The following is a 19,394-nucleotide window of genomic DNA, read 5'->3' as shown; positions in this document are numbered from 1 at the left end:
CCCCCTCCCTGGGACCCCGGCCCTCCTCGAGTCCCAGCATTAACACAGATCAGACAAGGACACTTCAGCCAATAAGGTCATTCCTGCACCATTACGGTGTCGGGCTGAACACGGGTCAGCAGCTGGGACGCGGGAGAAGCTCCAGGCTCCTGCCCCGCGTTCCTAGGACACCAGGTGAGTCACAGTCTGACTCTGTCCATCTGTAAGTCATGCAGCCCGCATCCTCATGCCGCATGAGATAATGTCCCAGGAACTGTCAGCAGGTCGAACGCACAGAAGCACTGACGGTGACACCGCTGGGCGGCTTCCCTGCGACACCTGGGGTCCACGTGCGGACGTGGACGGAGTACGTGAGTGCCCAGCCCTGCCTCGTGCGGGGCTGGGTAGAGGCGGCCTCTGGCCCACGAGGAATGCTGGACGCCATCGCCAACACGTGCTGCTTTACTATGCAAACAGCGGTGGTGTGTAAGCCCCCGCAATAGGCCCACGGGGGCACAGAGCACACACGAGGACTGTACCCACCGTGCTCACGATGGGCTGGTGGGGACGGCCCTAAGAGGAGCCCCAGAGAGGTCAGTGGGCGGCAGGGCCGTGGGTCAATGGGCAGGAAGTAGGGAAGAGACACGCAGACCATGATCCCCCAGAGGTCAGAGTCAAGAACACAGAGAACTGTCAGGGAGACAGATTCCGAGGACTGGCAGAGAACTTTCCAAGACCTGACACGGCCTAAATGTTAAAAAAAAAAAAAAAAAAAAAAGGGCCTTGTAAGTTCCGTGTGTGTCCAAGAGTGCATCAAGCAAGCCCCAGGTGGCGAGCAGGCCGGGTGTCACCACGGGGACTCCTAAGACAGACGGCTCATACCTTCCTAAGACGAAGGACTCGGTGCCCTCCACTCCCTGGCGTACCATGCCACAGCTCCCACAGTTAACTCCCGTCTCCACAGAGAGGCCGGACTCGGTTTCTCCCCCAGACCCGGTGGCGAGCTGCCTCCGACTCGCTCCGTCGGCAGACGCTTGCTCTCCTTCTGTCAGAGGCTCAGCTCTCCCCCGGCCTTCCCGGACGGATTCTGGGCGCCTACTCTACCGGGTACCATACCAAGCACGTCCTCAAGCTCAGAATTGAGAGGGATGGTCCAATACAGAGTCAGTTTGAGCTGTGAACCAGAAAATAATTTTAAAACATGCCGTAGAAGACACATAGCTGAGGGACATAGGCACATGTGTCCGTGTCTTAGCGGAAGGAGCCCCCTGGCTGGGTCCTGACCAGCCACCTCTGTGGGCTCCCCTCCCTGATGTCACCTTCTTCTCACCTTTTCCTCTCGGGTTTATGACCTTATGGCCCAAATGTGGATCGCAACAGTAACATCCAACGAGACTAATTTTGCACCGGTGTTGTCAACTGCATTGTGCCCCACCCTACCCCCGACCTCACTCCAATTTGTGTGTCGAGACCCTGACCCCCCGACACGATGGCACATGGAGGCGGGGTCTCCGAGAGGAGACCAGGTTTGGAAGAGGGCTTGATAGTGAGGCCTCCTGCTGGGATTAGTGTCCTTTCGGGAAGAGGCAACAACAGAGAGCCCGTCCCCCCGTCCCCACCTGTGCGGACACAGCACATGCCAAGAGGGGGGCCTCGCACCAGGAGCCAGACCAGCCCGCACCTCAATTCTGCACTTCCCAGACTCCAAACGGAGGAAATGAGCTTGTGTCACCAGAGCCGTCTGGCCGACCGCACTTTGTCATGGCGGCTGGGTTGATAACACTGTTGCTCAACGGGACCGAGTCGAAAGGGATGATTCCCGTGTAGGAAGCATGTTCCCCTCAACACGGTAATTTAACCTGGTTAAGAGCACTGGAACGCTCTTTCCTCTTCACGGACCCCAAGGTAGAACGCTCACGTGACTAATGACCATAACCTTGCATCAACCACGCCTTCCCTTCCCTTAGCCCTGTCCACTCCCACAGAGTGGCCTTGGGGACAAGCGCCACCAAGAAGCTGGGGTTTGCCGGGACGGACAGAAGGTCAAGAGAGAGTGAATCCTGGTGGCAGCCGGGGCTCCCTTCTACCCTACAGAGATGATGCCCTAAAGCCAACTGTGCTCTTCCGGCTACGCTCAAAGTAGAAAGTACGGGGCGGCTGGACTGAGGCGTGGCTGCTGCCAGCAACCCACAGCCACGTAAAGAAGCAGCAGAGACCTCAACCATCTTCTCCCCTGGCCGCAGGAGGAAGACGACCCGCGTCACACACTCACAGGCCCACCTCTTCTCCTGTATCCGTGCACGGACACACAGAACTCTCTTCTTTCCTAAACGTCTGGTTGTGAGAAGTACTAATTCACTTGGACCTTGTGGATACACTTGGGGACCCGAAGTAGGACCCAAGACCCTGCAGATCACCCCATAGAAACGCCCCTGAAACGCCCACCTTCACGAAGAAGGTGGGAAAGAATCATACCCGTCAGGACTCCACGTGCACGTGGCCCCTTAGGGGCCACGGGAACAGAAGCCCACCGCACCTGAGCAAGCCAAGGACGGAGGGGCACCTCAGGCTGCTGGCACGGCGCTCCTGCTGGGAGCCATTCGGCGTCACGTGGAGTCCCCGTGCTCCCTTGGCCCTCTCTGTCTTTGCCACAGTCTGTTTTTACTACACTCAGTTTAGGTTTGCATTTCTTCTGATTTACCTTGCTCGGAACCCGCTGTAGCCCCGGACTCTGAGGCTCCGGGCCACTCATTCGTTGCAGAAAATGACCCGACCACCGGGGGCCCTGTCCGCGCTGCCGTCTCTGACGGGAGCTCCGCAGTGCCATGAAAGTAGGAGGCCTCCCCTCTGTCTCGTGGCCACGCACCCGTGCGTCCTCACTCTGTGTGCTAAATGCTCTGCAATTTCTCCCATTCCACTTTCTAATTCATTAATTTTCTATTCATCTGTGTTTAGTAGCTATTAAATCCGTCCATGGAGCCCCTCATTTTGTTTATTTTTTAACGCTATAATTTCCCAACAGCCCACTTGGATTTAACGACAGCTGGCCAGCTGGCTGCCTCCACGGGGCTCCTGGGCACCCCGGGGGACGAGTGTCTCACGAGGACCCCCGACTGACTCAACATCTCAGGCCCCTTTCCTGTGCCCCTGAGCTAGGGAAGGCCCAGGGGGTGGTAAATGACCCCAGGGAAAAGGTGCATCTCGCCCAGGAAAAACGAGATGGGAGGTTCTAAGAGCCAAGCGGGAGGGATAAGGCAGATTTAATTTGATGAGAAAAAAAAATTCAGTAAGATGGGGCCTGTGCATCACGAGAAATTCGTATCAGCTACAGAACATCAGTTCACGTGTTAAGGTTCAAAATCAGTAAATTACAGGCTAAAAATGGCCTTTGTACCATTCGATGTTTTGACATTAATTCTGTTTTTACTGACTTCAACACCGTGACCATGGCTTTCTTTGCCTGCACATGAGCCTGACAGACCACGGGCAATCCTTTAATTTTCAAACCTTTCAGTCCCTTTTTTCAAGCTGTAAATAGGAGAATACGGCTGTACAGCCAGGCATCTGTTGTTCCACTCAATTAGAGAATCCTCTTCTTTTAAAAGAAAAGATTAACCTAAATGCTTCTTTGAAAAGTCACCGTTTTCCAGTGGACGATGACACACCCGACTCCCGCCCGCCCTGTCTCTCCCCTCCTCCCGACACCCCGTCGACGACAGCGACCATGGCCCAATCCCAGAGGCCGACCGAGGGGCATTTTCTCTGGGAAAAGAAACGAGTGTCTGTTTTCTAAAGAAATTTACGTCTCCCCAAAGCAATCAAGCAGTTGGGGCGTGGGAAAGAGACGGGGAACCATTCTGAGAAGTCTGCATCCAGCTAACAATTTCTAGAAAGAGAGACGTAGGAGAAAGAATTTATTATTATTTTTTAAAGTATTCGGTCCTGAGAGTCAGAGACGCTAGGTGCAAAGGGCCCATCGACACCCCGAACAGAGAATGAAACAAATCCCCACCCCACAGACCAACCCTTCACTGTACAGATGAGAAAAAACCCAAGGAGAAAAGCGGGGCGCCGAGGGCCTGCGGCAGGACGGGACGCGGCGCTCCCCTCGCTCTCACAGGCCGCCCCGGGCCGCCTCACACCGTCGTCCCCCTCGCGGGACAGCCCGGTCGCTCACCCAGCGCCTTCCTCCCGCGGCGGCCGGGAGGGCCAGGGTGACGACCGCGGGGAGAGGGTGCGCCGGGCCGCAGAGCAGCCCCAGCACCGCCGGCTGTGACATGGGGCTCCTGAGCCCCGGCCACGGGGCAGACCCCCCAGACCATGGACCTGAAACAGGGGTGAGTGAGCCCCTGTGGCCTGCAGGGTGGTCCGGGAGCCCGGAGCACGAGCAGCACCCGGCGGCAGGTCGGAACGCAAAGGTCGCCTGCGGACAGGGGGCCTGGGACGGCCGAGGGGCCGCGCTCCCCGCGAACCCGCCGGACGCCGAAGCAGGCGCGAGCCGGGGCGGGTCCTGGGTGGCGGCGCCACCTAGTGGGGGACAGGCCTCACTGCCCCGCCGCGGCAAGGGACCGTCTCCACCCCGGCACCTTTGGCCCCATGACCCAGGGCAGACGCTGCCCTCCAGCAGACCGGACGTACGTGCACGAAGGCACAGACCCCGCCGTCCTTCCTAACTGTGCGTCCCAGCATCTAAGCCCCGTGATCGGCACCGGGCAGACAGGTGACAGACCCGCTGAACGGATGAAGGCCAGTCCTAACTTCTCGCTTGTCCACAAAGGGCGCAAACCCGATGGTCTTGGGGCCAGTTAAACAGGTGGAAGGAGGAGGAGGCACCGAGCCACCATGTACAAGGCCGAGTTCCAGGCCCAGGCTCGGGCCGGCCCCGTCCTGGTCTGTCCAGGGCATGGGAGCGGCTGGGAGGGACAGTGTGCTTGGGCGACAGCCCCCTCTCCCACCAGCGAGGACAGGGAGGAGACAGCATGGCTGGTCTGCACTTGGGGGCAGAACCAGGCTGGAGGGCAGCAGGTGGGGAGGAGCGGGGAAGAGGACACTCCCAACAGGACGGGAGTGCGGCCGTGTCCGGGAGGGGTGCTGGCTGTGAGCAGTGGGACAGCAGAGGCAGGGCCCGCGTTCCCAGAGACGAGACAGGCAGGAGGAGCTGCGTGCGCATGAGAGCCCCCCGACAGCCTGGGAGGGCCGCGGGCCATGGGGCTTCCTCACAAGAGCACACCTGCTTATGGGCTCCCCGAGTTCTTCCTGCTTCCCTTCGGAGCCCTTGTCCCAGTCCACGCCACTGTGGCACCGACAGGAACAGCAACAGTGAGAACTGGTACCGCCCCAAACACTGTGACATACAACCCTCCAGTCCTCACCACAAACCATCGAACGCCCCATTTCCCATGTCTGGGAGCGGCGGTGCTAAGAGCCATGGGCCGGGTACCCCAAGCCTGCTTCCAGCGCAAGGGGGTATCTTGCTCCCCTCCGAACCTGGAGCACACAGAACAGACCCCATGGCAGGCAATAAAGTAGCTGCCCCATTTTACAGATGGGTAAACAGAGGCCCTCGTCTGCACTGCCTCCCAGCAAACTGCATTCACGTCGCTCCCATGCACTGGGTTCTTACACACCTGCCCAGCGAGGTGAGCCACCAGGAACTACTGGGGTGGTCCCAACACCCCCCCGATTGGCTCTAGGGTCTCTGACAAGAGGAGGAGGGCAGTGGGGGGGGGGGCTTGTGAAAGAAGGGAGGAGGGAGAGGAGGAGGGAGAAGAAAAGAGAGAGAGAAGGATGAGGAAGGAATTCTCAGACTTCGGAAAACGCAGCAAGTTTCTTTAGGCAAATTACACCCAAAATTATTCTGGTTTTTAAGTTACGAGGTCTTTACAAAGTCACAGTCAAATACCAACTTGGTTTTAAGTGGGACATAGAAGAGCAAATTAACTTCCTTAACGCAGATGCAAACACGCGCAGAAGCCTGGCTGTGCACCAGCGACGGAGGACAGGACGAGCCTCGCACTAATCGCCGTCTGCCAACGGAGGACAGGACGAGCCTCGCACTAATCGCCGTCTGCAGGAAGATCCAGCTGCTGATTGCAGTGCGCTTCGGGCATTCCACATGAGCAACTTACCTGAAAAGCTTTTCAATTTGTATGTCGGGAAAGTTGGTAATTAAACACTTCAAATCCCTGTGACTTTGTTAGAGACATGATCATTCTTACATAGTTAGATGACAATTATTTTATTTGTCAAATGAAGTTGATATTTGGTTTAGGACAGCATTAGCCTTCCAGTATTTTTTAAAACTCCCCTGGGACCCGTACTCGCCGAGGAGTCTCTGGAACCACCCGTGAACTGTGTGCAGAGCCCAGAGACGAGGCTCAGCAAACATGCCAGGAGGGATGGTGGAAGTCGCTCATCCCCGTCCTCAGCCTTGTCTGCCCGGGACCCTGACTCATCCACCCAGAGACCCCCTTCGGAGTGACAACTGCTAAAAGTAGTCTTGTGACACAATGTCACTTTGGTGGCGTTTTTGATAAAAAATTTTAAAAAGCACCACGCCCACGCCACCCTGCGGCAACATCAAACAAAAGGAAACGAAGGGACATTTCACCAAATGACGGACCTGCCCTTGGCCACAACGTGAAGGCCACCGAAGGAAAAGAAAAGACAGAACAAGACCAGAAGAGGCCCCTGAGGAATCATTCCAGCACTGAGGGGGAGGCCGAAGGCATTGCGACGACGGACCTGGAGGGCAGGACGCAAAGCGGAGTACGTCCGACCGAGATAGACAAATGCCACGTGATCTCACTCACACGTGGAATACAAGAAATAAAACAAATGAATAAACAACAGAAACGAAACCAGATTTCTTAAATACATGGCACAAAGTGGTGGTTGGGGGTGGGGGGGTGACATGAACCAAAGGGGATGAAGAGGTACGAACGTCCAGTTATAGAACAAAGCGGTCGCAGCGAAGCCAAGTGCGGCGCGGGGAACGAGCTTGAACCCCGCGTGCACTTGACTGCGGCTAAAGTAACATTGTGCGTCAGTCACACTGCGCATCAGTCACACTGCGCGTCAGTGACACTGTGTGTCAGTCACACTGCGCGTCAGTCACACTGCGCGTCAGTGACACTGTGCGTCAGTCACACTGCGCGTCAGTCACACTTCCGTTAGAAAACGATACAAAGAGAGAGAGACGCCACAGCTAAATACAATTTGCAACCCCGGATTAAGCCCACGGCCAGGCAAACGACGTTTCTGGCTCTGAAGAACCGCACGGACAATACAGGTGAGGTCCGGGGGTCAGACGTCCCTGTCATATCAGCGCGGACTTCCTGATTCGGGTTGCAGACTGTCACTATGCGACAGAATGTCCTTATTCCTAGTGGTGCGGGGTCACCAAGTGCCATGGTCTTGAGACGACTTTGGTGCGAAAAAGGTGCTTTTAGGAAAGCACGGGGACGGTACGTGGGGGCAGAGCGAGCTGCCCCGGGAAGGTGAGGCGTGACTGATTCTGTGCTTTCGGGGTTGTGGATTCAGCGGGTAGAGATGACATAAGTTTCTAAGGAATTTCTGCATGCTGAGAGCAGGGTCTATGGGACCTTGGAGGTCTGGCTGTCCCCGAGATAAGGCCGCTTTTAGTCTCTCCAGGACCAGGAAGGCAGCTGTGCGTTCCCTGAGGAATGTCATGCCCGCGGGTCTCAGGTGACGGCGTAACTCTTCATTGGTTTGTCATCTGGGAGACAGGGACACCGATTCGGTCATCCACTCAAGAAATATGTATTAAGCACCAATTATGTGCCAGGCCTCGTGCGAGGGATGGGGACGCTGGGGTTTAAAAAACACGAAAGGTGCCAACTGGAACGGAAAACTCAGAGGTTTCTGGCAAATCCCCGCATCACCTGGGTGTTTTGAGCTCCGCACGCCCAAGAGCAAACGTGCTCCGCCGCCACCTCCCCCAGATACCCCCAAATTCCCAGACCTCATCGGCGTCCACTGCCTTGGAACATGGTGCCCTAACCCCCCCCCACACACGGGGCGCATCAGGAGCCCGGCGGCTCCCGCCCCTGCATCAGCTACGTCCAGCCCGGCTCAGTCGGCTTCACTCCTAACCTACCCCAGGGTCCCCCTGTCTCCCCCCATGTCCATGGCCCCCGGAGTGGGCTGCCCCCATCCCCCACCTGGACGGCCTATGCGGCCTTGAAGCCGGTGTCCCTCACCCAGCTGGCGGATGCGGCGGCTGGAGAGAGCTTTCCAGAACACGGCTCAGGGCACATCACACCCTGCTCACGACATTTCGGAAGCCGCCTGTTGCCTCTGAAACAAAGACTCCTTTCTTTCCTATTCCTTATTTTGCAGAGAGCCTCACACATGGGATCGTTTCATAAGCGGCCGACTCCCCGACCACACGGTGAGCTCCAGAAAAGCGGGAAAACCGCGCCTGGCTCTGCGCGCCGCTGGGAGCGCACGGTTGGCATGCAAATTAGTATTTGTTTAATTAGGTGGATAGGCAATTAAAATAATTAGTGTCTGGCTCTGGCCAGTGGATGGAGACTCATTACCACCGGGGACCGAGGAGGAGGAAGTAGAGGAGGTATGGGCTTGGCAGAGCCTCGGGGACACATAGACAGATAGGCCGGGCAGGGAGGTAGAGGCGGACGTTAGGGAAAGGCACAGGCTCCTGTCCCAGATGGAGCTCTCTGCCCCAAGCCCACCCTTTCAGCATCCTTCTCTGCCCGTCCGAGGAGCCGGCGGGGGTCTGCATGCCCTCTGCCCCCAGCGTGCTGTCGGTCACTTGCATAAACCTGCCCTGACAACACCTGCTCTCGAGAGCGGTCCAGAAGCCGCTGGCCACGCACGCAGCCGGCCTGTTGCGCTCAGCATCCTTCTATCCCCCGCATGGGGCACAGCACCCTTCAGGTGGGGGTGGGGGCACGGGGGGGAGGCTGCCTGAGCCGCGCTGGAAGTTTTCTGGTGCGAAATGCTTTCAAAAGGAGAGAACACAGCTGTGAGCCTTGATCACATTCATTCATTTTATCCTTTGGGGGCCCTGGACTCCATCAAGCATATCAAATTACAGCAAATGATTCCAGACTATGCCTCGTCTCAAACTGCTGATGGGATAGAAACATCAACGCTGTTCTAAAAATAATAATAAAAAATTCCTGCCATTCTGTTATTTCACATTTAAATTAACTTTCTTCATGGGTGTCATAATGATCTGAAGGGGATCGTCTCGTCCTTCCAGCCACCGGATTTTCTTACACTGGGCAGTGGTCGCAAGAGCCAGCCCCTTACCTCTCTGCTGGCCACTCGTCCCACAGACCTTCTGGGTCCCCTTTCCAGTTGCCACGGCCCAGAGGCGACAAGCAGTCCCATCCGCACAGACCAGAGCTTCCCGACCTGGGCACCAGTGCCATCCGGGTCTGGAGAAGTCTTTGTTGTACGGGGGGTGCCCCGTGACTGCAAGAGGTTAGGCAGCATCCCCACCCTGCCAAGGGCACCCCCACCCCAGGGCTGTGACAACCAGGAAGCCTCCAGACCACCGATGCCCCCTGCAGCTCTGCGTCACGTGGACTCGCCTCTGCCCCCCCATGCCAGCCTCCCCGGTGCTCTGCCACACAGCTCAGTCAGAGGTCCCTCCAAGAGGAGAAAGAGAGCATCATCCATGCACCATGAATTTAAAACAATGGGGGTGGGGCGCCCGGGGGGGGCTCAGTCGTTAAGTGACTGTCTTTGGCTCAGGTCATGATGCCGGGTCCTGGGATTGAGTCCCAAATCGGGGTCCCAGCTCAACGGGGGGGTCTGCTTCTCCCTCTTCCTCTGCCTCCTGCCCCCCCCTTGTGCTCTCTCTCCATCTCTCTGTCAAATGAATAAATAAAATCTTAAAAAAAAAATGGGGACATGAATCAATTTCAGGCCTCCTGGTGCATGGGAGTCTGGAATCCGCTCATTAGCTGAGGTCCTAACGAGCAGCCACATCGCTCTCCTGCCTCCCTTCGGTCACTTACCGCTTCGTGGCTTTTTCCACGCAGCAGTCCCGGTGCCCTCCGGGGGGGTCCTCCCCGGCTGTCCGACACCAAGCCTGTCTTTTGCCACCGGGGCCTGGGTAGAGAGCGGCCCAGTGCAGGAGGGACCAAATCGAACACACGCTTTCCCTCAGTCGCTCAAACCCCCTGAACCTGTGTCTGAAGCTGGAATAAGGGCCACCAACCGCCCAAGCCCCGACGCGCAGGCGGAGGGACAACGGCCCCCACCCTGCCGCGAGCTCTCTCAGCCCCGGGCACCGGGCGGCGGCCGGTCTGGTTGGAAACGTGTCCCGCTGGCCTCGGGGGAGGGGATGGCTATGAGGACGACAGAAGGGGGCCGGTCAGCAGGGGCGAGGGGACCCCGGGGCTCTGCCTGGCCACTCGCCCAGCACAACCGGAGTGAGAGAAGATGCCTCCTCTTGCTGGACAATGTACAAATATGGGAACCACTTGCTTGTGAACATTCTCACTTGTTTGTGGATTTGCCTGGAAAATGGTCAAGCTGTTGCAGTCTGGAAAGCCAGAGGCTCCTTATCGGTCCAGGGCTCCAGCCTCTGACTGCTACAACCACGCAGCCGCTGGTGGCGGGTGTGGGGGGGGGGTGGTCCTTTGAACAGAAATGAAGCTGCCCTGGCTCTGGCCAGTCCCAAGTGGACCTTATCTGCAGTGGCCAGTCACTATACAAGCCCCATCCGTGGTTCCACACACAGAAGGCAGGGAGAGGAGGACCCCTTCCAGGAGGACCCTAGCGGGACTCTAATAAGGGACCTGGTGGGGACAGGTCTTCTGCCACCCCCAGCTGGTGGCCAGGTCATGACCAGTCTGACCTCCCCTCCTGGGGAGGATGATAAGATTTGTGCTTCTCCAAGTTTCCTTTATAATGAGATAAAGGCTGGAAGAACTGGTTTGGGGAGGGACGACCCTGGTAGGATTTACAGATCAAAATCAGTTCCCACAAATAAAGACCAAAATCTAAATTAGACAGCTCCGGCCTACTGTTTCAGAGACCTGCAAAAACTATGTCCGCAGCCTTGCTTTCTTGTCTTCAAGGCAGGCATGTACAGGCATCCACATACGAAGCTGTGACACAATTCCCTGGCATCCATGCACCCATGCACCCAGGCACCCAGGCACCCACACACCCATGCAAGCACGCACCCATGCACCTATGCACCAGGCACCTATGCACTCATATACCCAGGTACCCATGCACCCAGGCACCCATGCACCCAGGCACCCATACAACCAGGCACCCATGCACCCAGGCACCCATACAACCAGGCACCCATGCACCCAGGCACCCATACAACCAGGCACTCATGCACCCAGGCACCCATACAACCAGGCACCCATGCACCCAGGCATCCTCGCACCCAGGCACCCAGGCACTCATGCACCCAGGCACCCACACACCCATGCAACCACGCACCCATGCACCTATGCACCAGGCACCTATGCACTCATATGCCCAGGTACCCATGCACCCAGGCACCCATACAACCAGGCACCCATGCACCCAGGCACCCAGGCACCCAGGTACTCATGCATCCATGCACCCAGGCACCCATGTATCCACCCTCCTGGATGCCCACTACACCAGACGCGACATGGCGGGTGCTGGGGCTGCACACTGAGTAAGGCGTTCCTTCCCCCATGGGGCTTCCAGGCCAGCAAGAGACCCAGGTGTCCCCCAATGACTGCACAATTGACCATCTCATTCCCAGTGAGGGGAACCGCTCCGGATGTGAAGTCCACCCGCAGGGCCCTGGCAGAGAGCAGTGCAGGCTTTGTCTGGATCGAGGCATCGGGAGAGGCCCCCCATCCCCCCAGCTGAGTAAGAATCCAAGCTGAGACCAGGAGAAACCAGTGTTGGACAAGGAAACACTCCTGGGGGGTGGGGGGGCAGGAGAGACAGGGGAACTGGGTGTCAGCAAAAGCCCTCGAATGCAGAGGTTGGGCCAGAGGCGGGAGACAGTTTGTGTTCACTCACAGGGAGCTCTGTGTGTCCGTGTCCGCCGGCCCACCCCGCGCAACGACCGCCCCACAGCCTCTGTCTGAAAGCCCCACATCTCCATGCACAGCGGTGCGCGGCCGGACCACACCAGGGCGTGCTCCTGACCTTACAGCCCCGCGCAGACGTGACCTTAGGGCAAGAGGAAGAGAGACAGAAAGGATGTCCCTAGGCAGGTGAGGGAGAGTCAGCACAGACCCACAGTAAAGAGGTAAGTGGGGGTGCTGCCGGGGACTGAGATGCTTCAGCCCCACTGTTCTGTCCTCTGGGGTCTCACTGCCCCCAAGAAAAGTGCTCGGCGGAGCTGGGGAAAGGCTAGTTGACGTCCCTCCCCGTGTGTTCATTCTGCAGCCCAGGTCCCTGGGGCCAGGTGGCCGCTGCCTCCCAGACAGCTCCAGCCCCGTGTCCCGGGGGCACCCCAACTTGTGTCCAATGCTGGAGCCTCAAGCACACCCCCCAGCCCCATGTGTCTCCACCTTCCTGCCTCCTCCCACCACCCAGGCGTCAGGATGGACGGCAGGGGCCTCCCCTACCCCTCCTCTTCCCTCTCACCCTCTCTCACCCCCTGCCGCAGGGTCCTGACAGCTCTGCCCAAAGACGGAGTTGCTGCAGGTGGCTACGGGGGGGGGGGGGGGCAGCCCCACTGTTCAGTGGACGAGGACGAGCCTGGTGCCCGCCGCGGTTCTGCGTGCCATGCCAGCCCCAACGTCCATCTCACCTCCGCCTACTTCTCTCCGTCTCCCCTGCTGGCCGGGCCACGTCGGCAACCTCCAGCTGGAGGCTTGCCTCACGTCCTGCCTTCCAATCTGCTCTCCACACAGCAGCCGGGGACAGCACGGTGACATGCAGGGCAGAGCACGTCCCTCCCCAGCTCCCGACCCCCTGGCAGCCTCCTGCTGCACCTAGAGTAAAGGCTGACGGACTCCACGGCCTTCCCTCTGGGAGCCGGCCTCCACCCACGCCTCCAGCCCTCTTCACCCGCTCCCGGACCACCGGCCACTCTGTACTGTTCTGGTTCCTCAAGGCAGACCCGCCCTTCAGACCTCAGGGCCTTTGCAGACGTTCTTCCCTTTGTCCGGACGCACCTCCTTGCCCGTGGTTCTCCTCGTCCCCCAGATCGCAGCTCACAGGCTGCCTCCTCAAGACAAGAATACAGAAGACAGTCTAGTCTCCTCAACACACGGTGCCAGCAGAACTGGACGGCCACGTGCGGGAGAGCAAAACGGCCCCTCGTACAGCGCGCACAGAACTCGACTCAAAGTGGAGGAAAGACCTAAACGTGAGACCCGAAACCACGCGACTCCTAAAAGGAAAAGTGAGCAGTCGTCTTGGACATCGGCCGTTGCAACATCTTTCTAGCTACATCTCCTCAGGCAGGGGAAACACGAGCAAAAATGAACCGGTGGGACTGCATCAAGATAAAATGCTTCTGCAGAGAAGAAAACGGTCAACAATCGAAAAGGCAGCCTGCGGAAGGGGAGGAGACACTTGCCAAATGACACAGCTGATAAAGGGTTAATATCTAAAATGCAGAGAGAACATACACGACTCAACACCAAACAACAAATAGTCTGATTAAAAAACGCGCAGAGGACCTGAACAGACACGTCTCCAAAGAAGACGCGCAGATGGCCAGCAGACACCCGAAAAGATGCTCCACATCACTCAGCATCGGGGAAAGGCAGATCGAAACCACAGTGAGGTCCCGCCTCACCCCGGTCCGAAGGGCTAAAATCAGTAACAGCAGAAACAACCAGTCCTGGCGATGATGCGGGGAAAGGGGACCCTCGTGCACTCTTGCTGGGAAAGCAAATGGGGACAGCCGCTCTGGAGAACAGCACAGGGCTTCCTCCAAAAAACTGAAAATAGACTTACCCTACAATCCCACAATCCCACCCCGGGCAGTTACCCAAAGAAAACAGAAACAAATTCAAAAGGATACAGGTAACTCTGTGTTCCCAGAAGCAGGATCCACGGTAGCCAAGGCAAGGAGGCAACGCAAGTGTCCGTGGACAGACGCACGGATGATGATGGGGCGCGTACACACGCATACACGCAACCGAGCAGGACTCGGCCGGAAAAAGAATGAGGCCTTGTCGTCTGTAAGGACGCAAAAGGACCTAGAAGGCGTTCTGCTAAGTGACAAAGTCGGACGGGGAAAGACAAACACTACATGATTCTACTTATAGGCGAGAGCTATAAGACCAGACCATGAACAAAAAAACTCACAAACACGGAGAACAAACTGGTGGTCACCAGACAGGAAGGGAGTCAGGGGACAGGCAAAATGCGTGAAGGGGAGTGGGAGGTCCGGGCTTCCAGCTACGGGACGAGTAAGTCACGGGAATGAAAGGAACAGCACAGGGAACGCAGTCAGCGGTATCCCGGCCGCGCTGGACGGCGACAGGTGGTAGCCGCACTTGGGATGAGCCCGGCGTGGCGCACCGTGTGCCACAGAATCACTAGGTGACAGGCCTGGAACTCACGCAACGTTGTGTGTTGACTACACTCGACCACAAAAAAAGAAAATCAAATACGTTTAATCTCAACCTGGAATGTAACCTCGTAAGGCATCTCATTACATCGTCCCCATCTACTCTGTCCATTTATACCTACTCCGCTTACAGATGCGTCCGCCCCCACGGCAGAATGTATTCTACATCCCCGCAGCCAACAGCGAGGGCTGGTCCCTTGACCCCCAAGGACTGCCTTACAGAACCTCTGCTACATTACGGATCAGATACCCGGCACCTCCGCCGGGCCCCACGGGATCCCACGGGACCCCCACACCCACCTGCTCTCACTTACAAAATGTCTGGGAGCGTGGGAGCAGCAACGACTTCCGTACGAAGTACACAGCTCTGACTGCTCGTGCAAGATAACCAGCAAACACCAGGACACCTCGATGAATACACCCAACTCTTAAAAACCGTGACCGCCTAGGGACCCAGGATAGAATGTCCTTTAACTTGCTTTGTAGGAACTGTCATATCAGAGCACTCTGATTCGAAATCTGGTGATCGATACCAAGTTTGCTGTCTCTGGGGTGATCGATAAGGGAAAGCAATACAATCAAATGCTAACAAAGAATTTTAAAAAAGGTTTCCCCTCCAAGAGGCAAGCCTCAAACCTCCTTCATTTCTTCACGCCGTTAACAATCTTATAACTAACACACCTGTGGGCTTCTTACGGCTGCGTGTGCCCGCGGGCAGCAAGGAGCTCAGCGGTCATGGCGGTCCTGGTTACGCACTGCTGACCACCCAGAACTGAGCTCTCAGTACCTGGCACATAGTAGTTGCTCAGTAAATACTGGCTGAGGGTTAGCCTCTTTCTCAGACATCACTCCTTTCACGGGGCAGGAGCCAACGGGCTGTCAGTGCATCGCCAGGCTCATGGCACATGGCTACAAGATCATCCTTAAAAAGATTCTTCACTGAAAAGCAGACCAACGCTGTATGTTAATTAATTGAATTTAAATGCAGTTTTTAAAAAAGAAGAAGACCATAGGTTTCACATGTGGATGGTCCAGCAGCAAAATGAACTTTTTTCTTAACGCACAGTACTTGACTGATTCTAAATGCACATTTTTAAACCAACCTGAGACGGACGCACCTTGCGTAACTGACGGAGAGTCTGGGCTGAACTGCAGAGCCTTCCCTCCAGGGTTCCTACAACAGCGATGTGTCTCGTGATTGATAGGCCCGTGAGTTCCGTGAAAAGCAATATGCAAAGAAATCGGGCCTCCAGGGTCTGCTGGGTTGGGCGCTCCTCCACCCTGGGGCAGGGGGGTGGGCAGGGCCACGGGGCCCCCCACAAGCTCTGTGGGCATCCCCCGGAGCTCTGAGTCCGCCGCATCCCTGGGCGTCCCTCTGGGTTCCCAGGAGCACTGCGAGGACTGCCCATGCCTTCCCCAGTCTGCCCATGTAACCCCAGCCTGGAATGACCCCATGTTCTCTGTAGGACAAGCTCTCTCCGCTCTAAACTCCCGGTTTCAGAAACTAGCGCCCCCAAGGCTTTGTGTGCGTTCCCAGCATCACGCAGCACCCCTGTCCCACACGCACTTCATGCTACTGTTTGTTACGAAGTCAGTTTCCTCGCGCCTCCCGTTAGCCTCAGAACTCCCTGAGGTCCAAGGGCATCCTTCCTACCTTCACCCTGGCCCAAACCCAGAGCAGGGCTTGGTGCATCCGAAGCGTCCGATGCCTCGGTTGAACCGACCCAAACGTCCCTTCGCCTACAGCTGTTTGCCCCGAGGACGACCTTCCCGTACCACACGCTCCATCTGGAGACCAGAAACACGGAGGGAAAAGATGTCATTGATTTCAGGAAAAAGTAGAAATACTGAGTCTCTGAAATCATACCTGTCGATTCCTTTGCCGCGTGCAAGCGAGCCTCATTAACTCCTCTGTAAATGCTCACTGCAGGGAACGTCCTGGTGGTGCCTAATTCCCGATGCTCTCGGGTCTCACTGTACCTGAGACCCTCCTGCTTCCGCTACAAAAGATGACGGTGGACTGCGGGCACCGGAAAGGCAGCCCCCTTGTCCGCTGTGCCCTTCCGGTTATGGATAACCATCCATGCGTGAAACGAAGCCAAACCTTCCCTATTCCATATAAATCAGAAGTGCTTAAATATCACCCAAAAAGGGAGTGAAACAAACGATGCACACACGCAACAGAAGATTCTGGAACACCATCCCCTGGTCTAGGGCACAGAGGTCGACCCCGGCCAGAGAGAACAGGGAGAATCAGCGAGCCGTGTAGGGCCTGGAGCGGGGAGGGGTCAGGCACAACTGGACACCCAGACAGGGGGGCACAAGCCAGGAGAACTCGGGGGAGCCCAGCCTTTCTCTCCTCAGAGACCACGGCTCCCCCAAGGAGCTGCTAGAATCCGGACCTGAAACCCAAACAGGAGATCTGCGAGCGGCAAATCAGAAGTTTAAATGGGGGTCCTATCACCCGAACACCCGCAGAATGGGAGGACCCCAGCTCCGTCCAGCATCGCAGCATCGCAGACCCAGAGCGCCCTCACCAAGCCTTCCGGAGACAGCTAACGGCGCAGGGGCCTGCCGGCGGACAGCCCCGGGCTGGGAAAACGGAACCAGTGGGCACGGGGGCAGAGGCGACAGGCTGTGGCCTTTGGACCCTGGGCACGAAGGAGCAGCACAAATAAATCTCAGTGCCTCCTGGTGCATTTGCCTGTGTTTACCAAGCTCTTACCCTTTGCAAAGCAACGACGTCCCGGGAGAGGGGAGAGGCAGGAAGGGGGGCGGTGTTCAAAGAAGCATATGGGACTTCCAGCCCTGGGGCAGTGGGCTCCGGTGACAGGCTTGGGGCCCTGCCTCTATAGTCAGTCCAATCTGCAGTCTCCCTGCTGTAAGGGGTTCCGCGTGTGGATATGCTAGCTATATGCCCGCTCTGACTCTGCTCCTCTTTCGGATGTAAGCCTCTACAGGATCTTCATTTAACTGCCTTTGCTTTTTTTTAATGTCATAACATTGAAGTCCATCGGTTTGCTATTGATTTTCCAGCAGCCGACCAGGTTGAAACCACAGACTCCGGGAACCAGCCAGCCGGAACAGCTGTGTCCACATGGGCCACGTCCGCTCATCGTTCTGGACCACCAGCTCCCGATCGGAGCGCCAAGACTCCCTGCGTCTCTCACGGAGCCTCCTTCCTTGGAATGCCTCCGACTCCCCACCTCTGTGTCTCCAGGGCCTCCCCCTTTACCCTTACCCACATCTGAGCTGTGCCAAGTCCAGCCCCCCCCCCCCGCCACCTGCCGTAGGGTGCTGTTCCCCTCTGTCCAGAGCCGGGTTCTGGACATCTCACCGTCCTCCCCCCGACCACGGCCCTCATTTCAACCAGCCTCCCTGACTCCAGGCTCGCGCCTTCCGATATTATCTAGAAGTCCACCTTCCTGAGGAACAGTGACCATGAGACTCCCTCGTTCAATACCACTGAGGACTCCTTCATGTGTGTGTTGGGGGGGGGGGTCCAGACTCCTCAAAGTGTCCTTCAAACACAAACAAGTCTGTGAAATCCCACCGTTCCCTCCTGTAACCCCAACGCTCCACGTACTCACTGAAACCTACCCAGTGCGCGTCTGCCACTCGAGCGGTCCCCTCCACCTGCAAGGACCGTGGGCCCCCAGCTCCGCACATGCGAACCCTCCAGTCCCACCGAGGTGGGCTGGGAAACGTCTCATCTCCAGAAGCTTCCCGGCCACCCAAGATGGAGGGGACCCTTTACTCCCAACTCTGATGACCCGTACTTTCTTCTTTACTAGGCATCCCCCCCCCACCTGAACCTCTAACACACGGACCTTTCCCCACTGGGAATTCCTGGAGGGTTGGCCTGGTCTGACTGCGGCCAGCATCCTCCTCGGGGACTTAGTGAGCACCAAGGCGGGATGGTGGCTGTGGGCACACAGCACCCAAGACTTGACAGCCGCCAGCCCGGGTGTCCCCCCGTCCCATCCTGGGGCGCCCCTCAGGGAATCCTTCTCACCAGGTGGGGCATTCCCCCCCGCCGGAAACAGAACCGCCCGCTCCCCTTCCCGAACAGATACACGCGCCCGCTCCTCGGGACCCAGTCACCCGTCCCAGATGTGCCAGGCGCGCGTGGGGGTCGCAGACCGCACCCTGAGGGCGGGTCCGCCCGCGGACGCAGCGGGCACGGGCCGGACCGGGCAGGGGTGCTCGGGCCGCCGCGGTGCTGCGGGCCGGGCGCCGGTGCCCGCCGAGGACCAGGGCGCGCGCGGGGACAGGGGGGCGCGGGGGGCCGGCGCGGGGGCGGGCCGCGCGGGGGAAGGCGCGACTTCCACCCCGGGCCACCCTGTTGAATCCGGCTCCAAACTTTTCCCGGCGCCCGCGCGGTGCCCTCCCGCCGCCCCGGCCGCCCCGGAGACGCCCGGGGCCCGGGGCGCGAACAGGCGGCGGCGCGCGATGGGGAAGCCCGGGCGGCTCTTCTCGGCAGCCGAGGGGTCGCGGGCCGGCGCTGCGCTTCCGGGGGCCGCGGGGCCGGTGCCGATGCCGCGACGCGCGGGCCCGGGGCGCGCCTGCCCCCGCCCCCACCGACCCCGGGGCGCGCGGGGCTCCGGCCGGGCCTGCGGGCGGGCGCGGCCGCTACTCACCCGGAGGGTTGACCGCCGCCGGGGTTGCCATCTTGCCGGGAGGCCGGGCGGCCGGGCGGGGCGGAGCGCGGCGCGGAGCCGGGCCCCGGAGGGCGGGCGGGCCCAGGCGCCGCCGCCGCCGCCACACAAAGGACGGCGCGGGCGGGCGCTGCCTCCGCTCCCCCCGCCGCCGCCCCGCCCCGCCCCCGCCTCCCGGGCCGGCCTTTGTCGCGCGGCGGGGGGCGCGGGCCGCCGCTCCC

At 58.5% G+C, this 19,394-nt stretch overlaps 1 protein-coding gene across 1 annotated transcript in view; it reads right to left on the bottom strand.

The window, feature by feature from the left end:
- Window positions 1-19,189, bottom strand: part of ARNT2 (aryl hydrocarbon receptor nuclear translocator 2) — a gene marked incomplete at its 3' end in the record, with an annotated part of 141,015 nt that extends 121,826 nt beyond the window's left edge. The window contains exon 1 of the mRNA XM_080808935.1: window positions 19,156-19,189. Coding sequence (XP_080665061.1) covers window positions 19,156-19,186 — 31 coding nt within the window. The 5' untranslated portion in view covers window positions 19,187-19,189. The remainder of the gene's footprint in view (window positions 1-19,155) is intronic.
- Between the last annotated feature and the right edge of the window lie 205 nt (window positions 19,190-19,394).

Source organism: Martes martes (assembly GCF_963455335.1).
Source record: "Martes martes genome assembly, chromosome: 7".
NCBI lineage: Eukaryota > Metazoa > Chordata > Mammalia > Carnivora > Mustelidae > Martes > Martes martes.
This window is presented reverse-complemented; position numbering and strand designations above follow the sequence as displayed.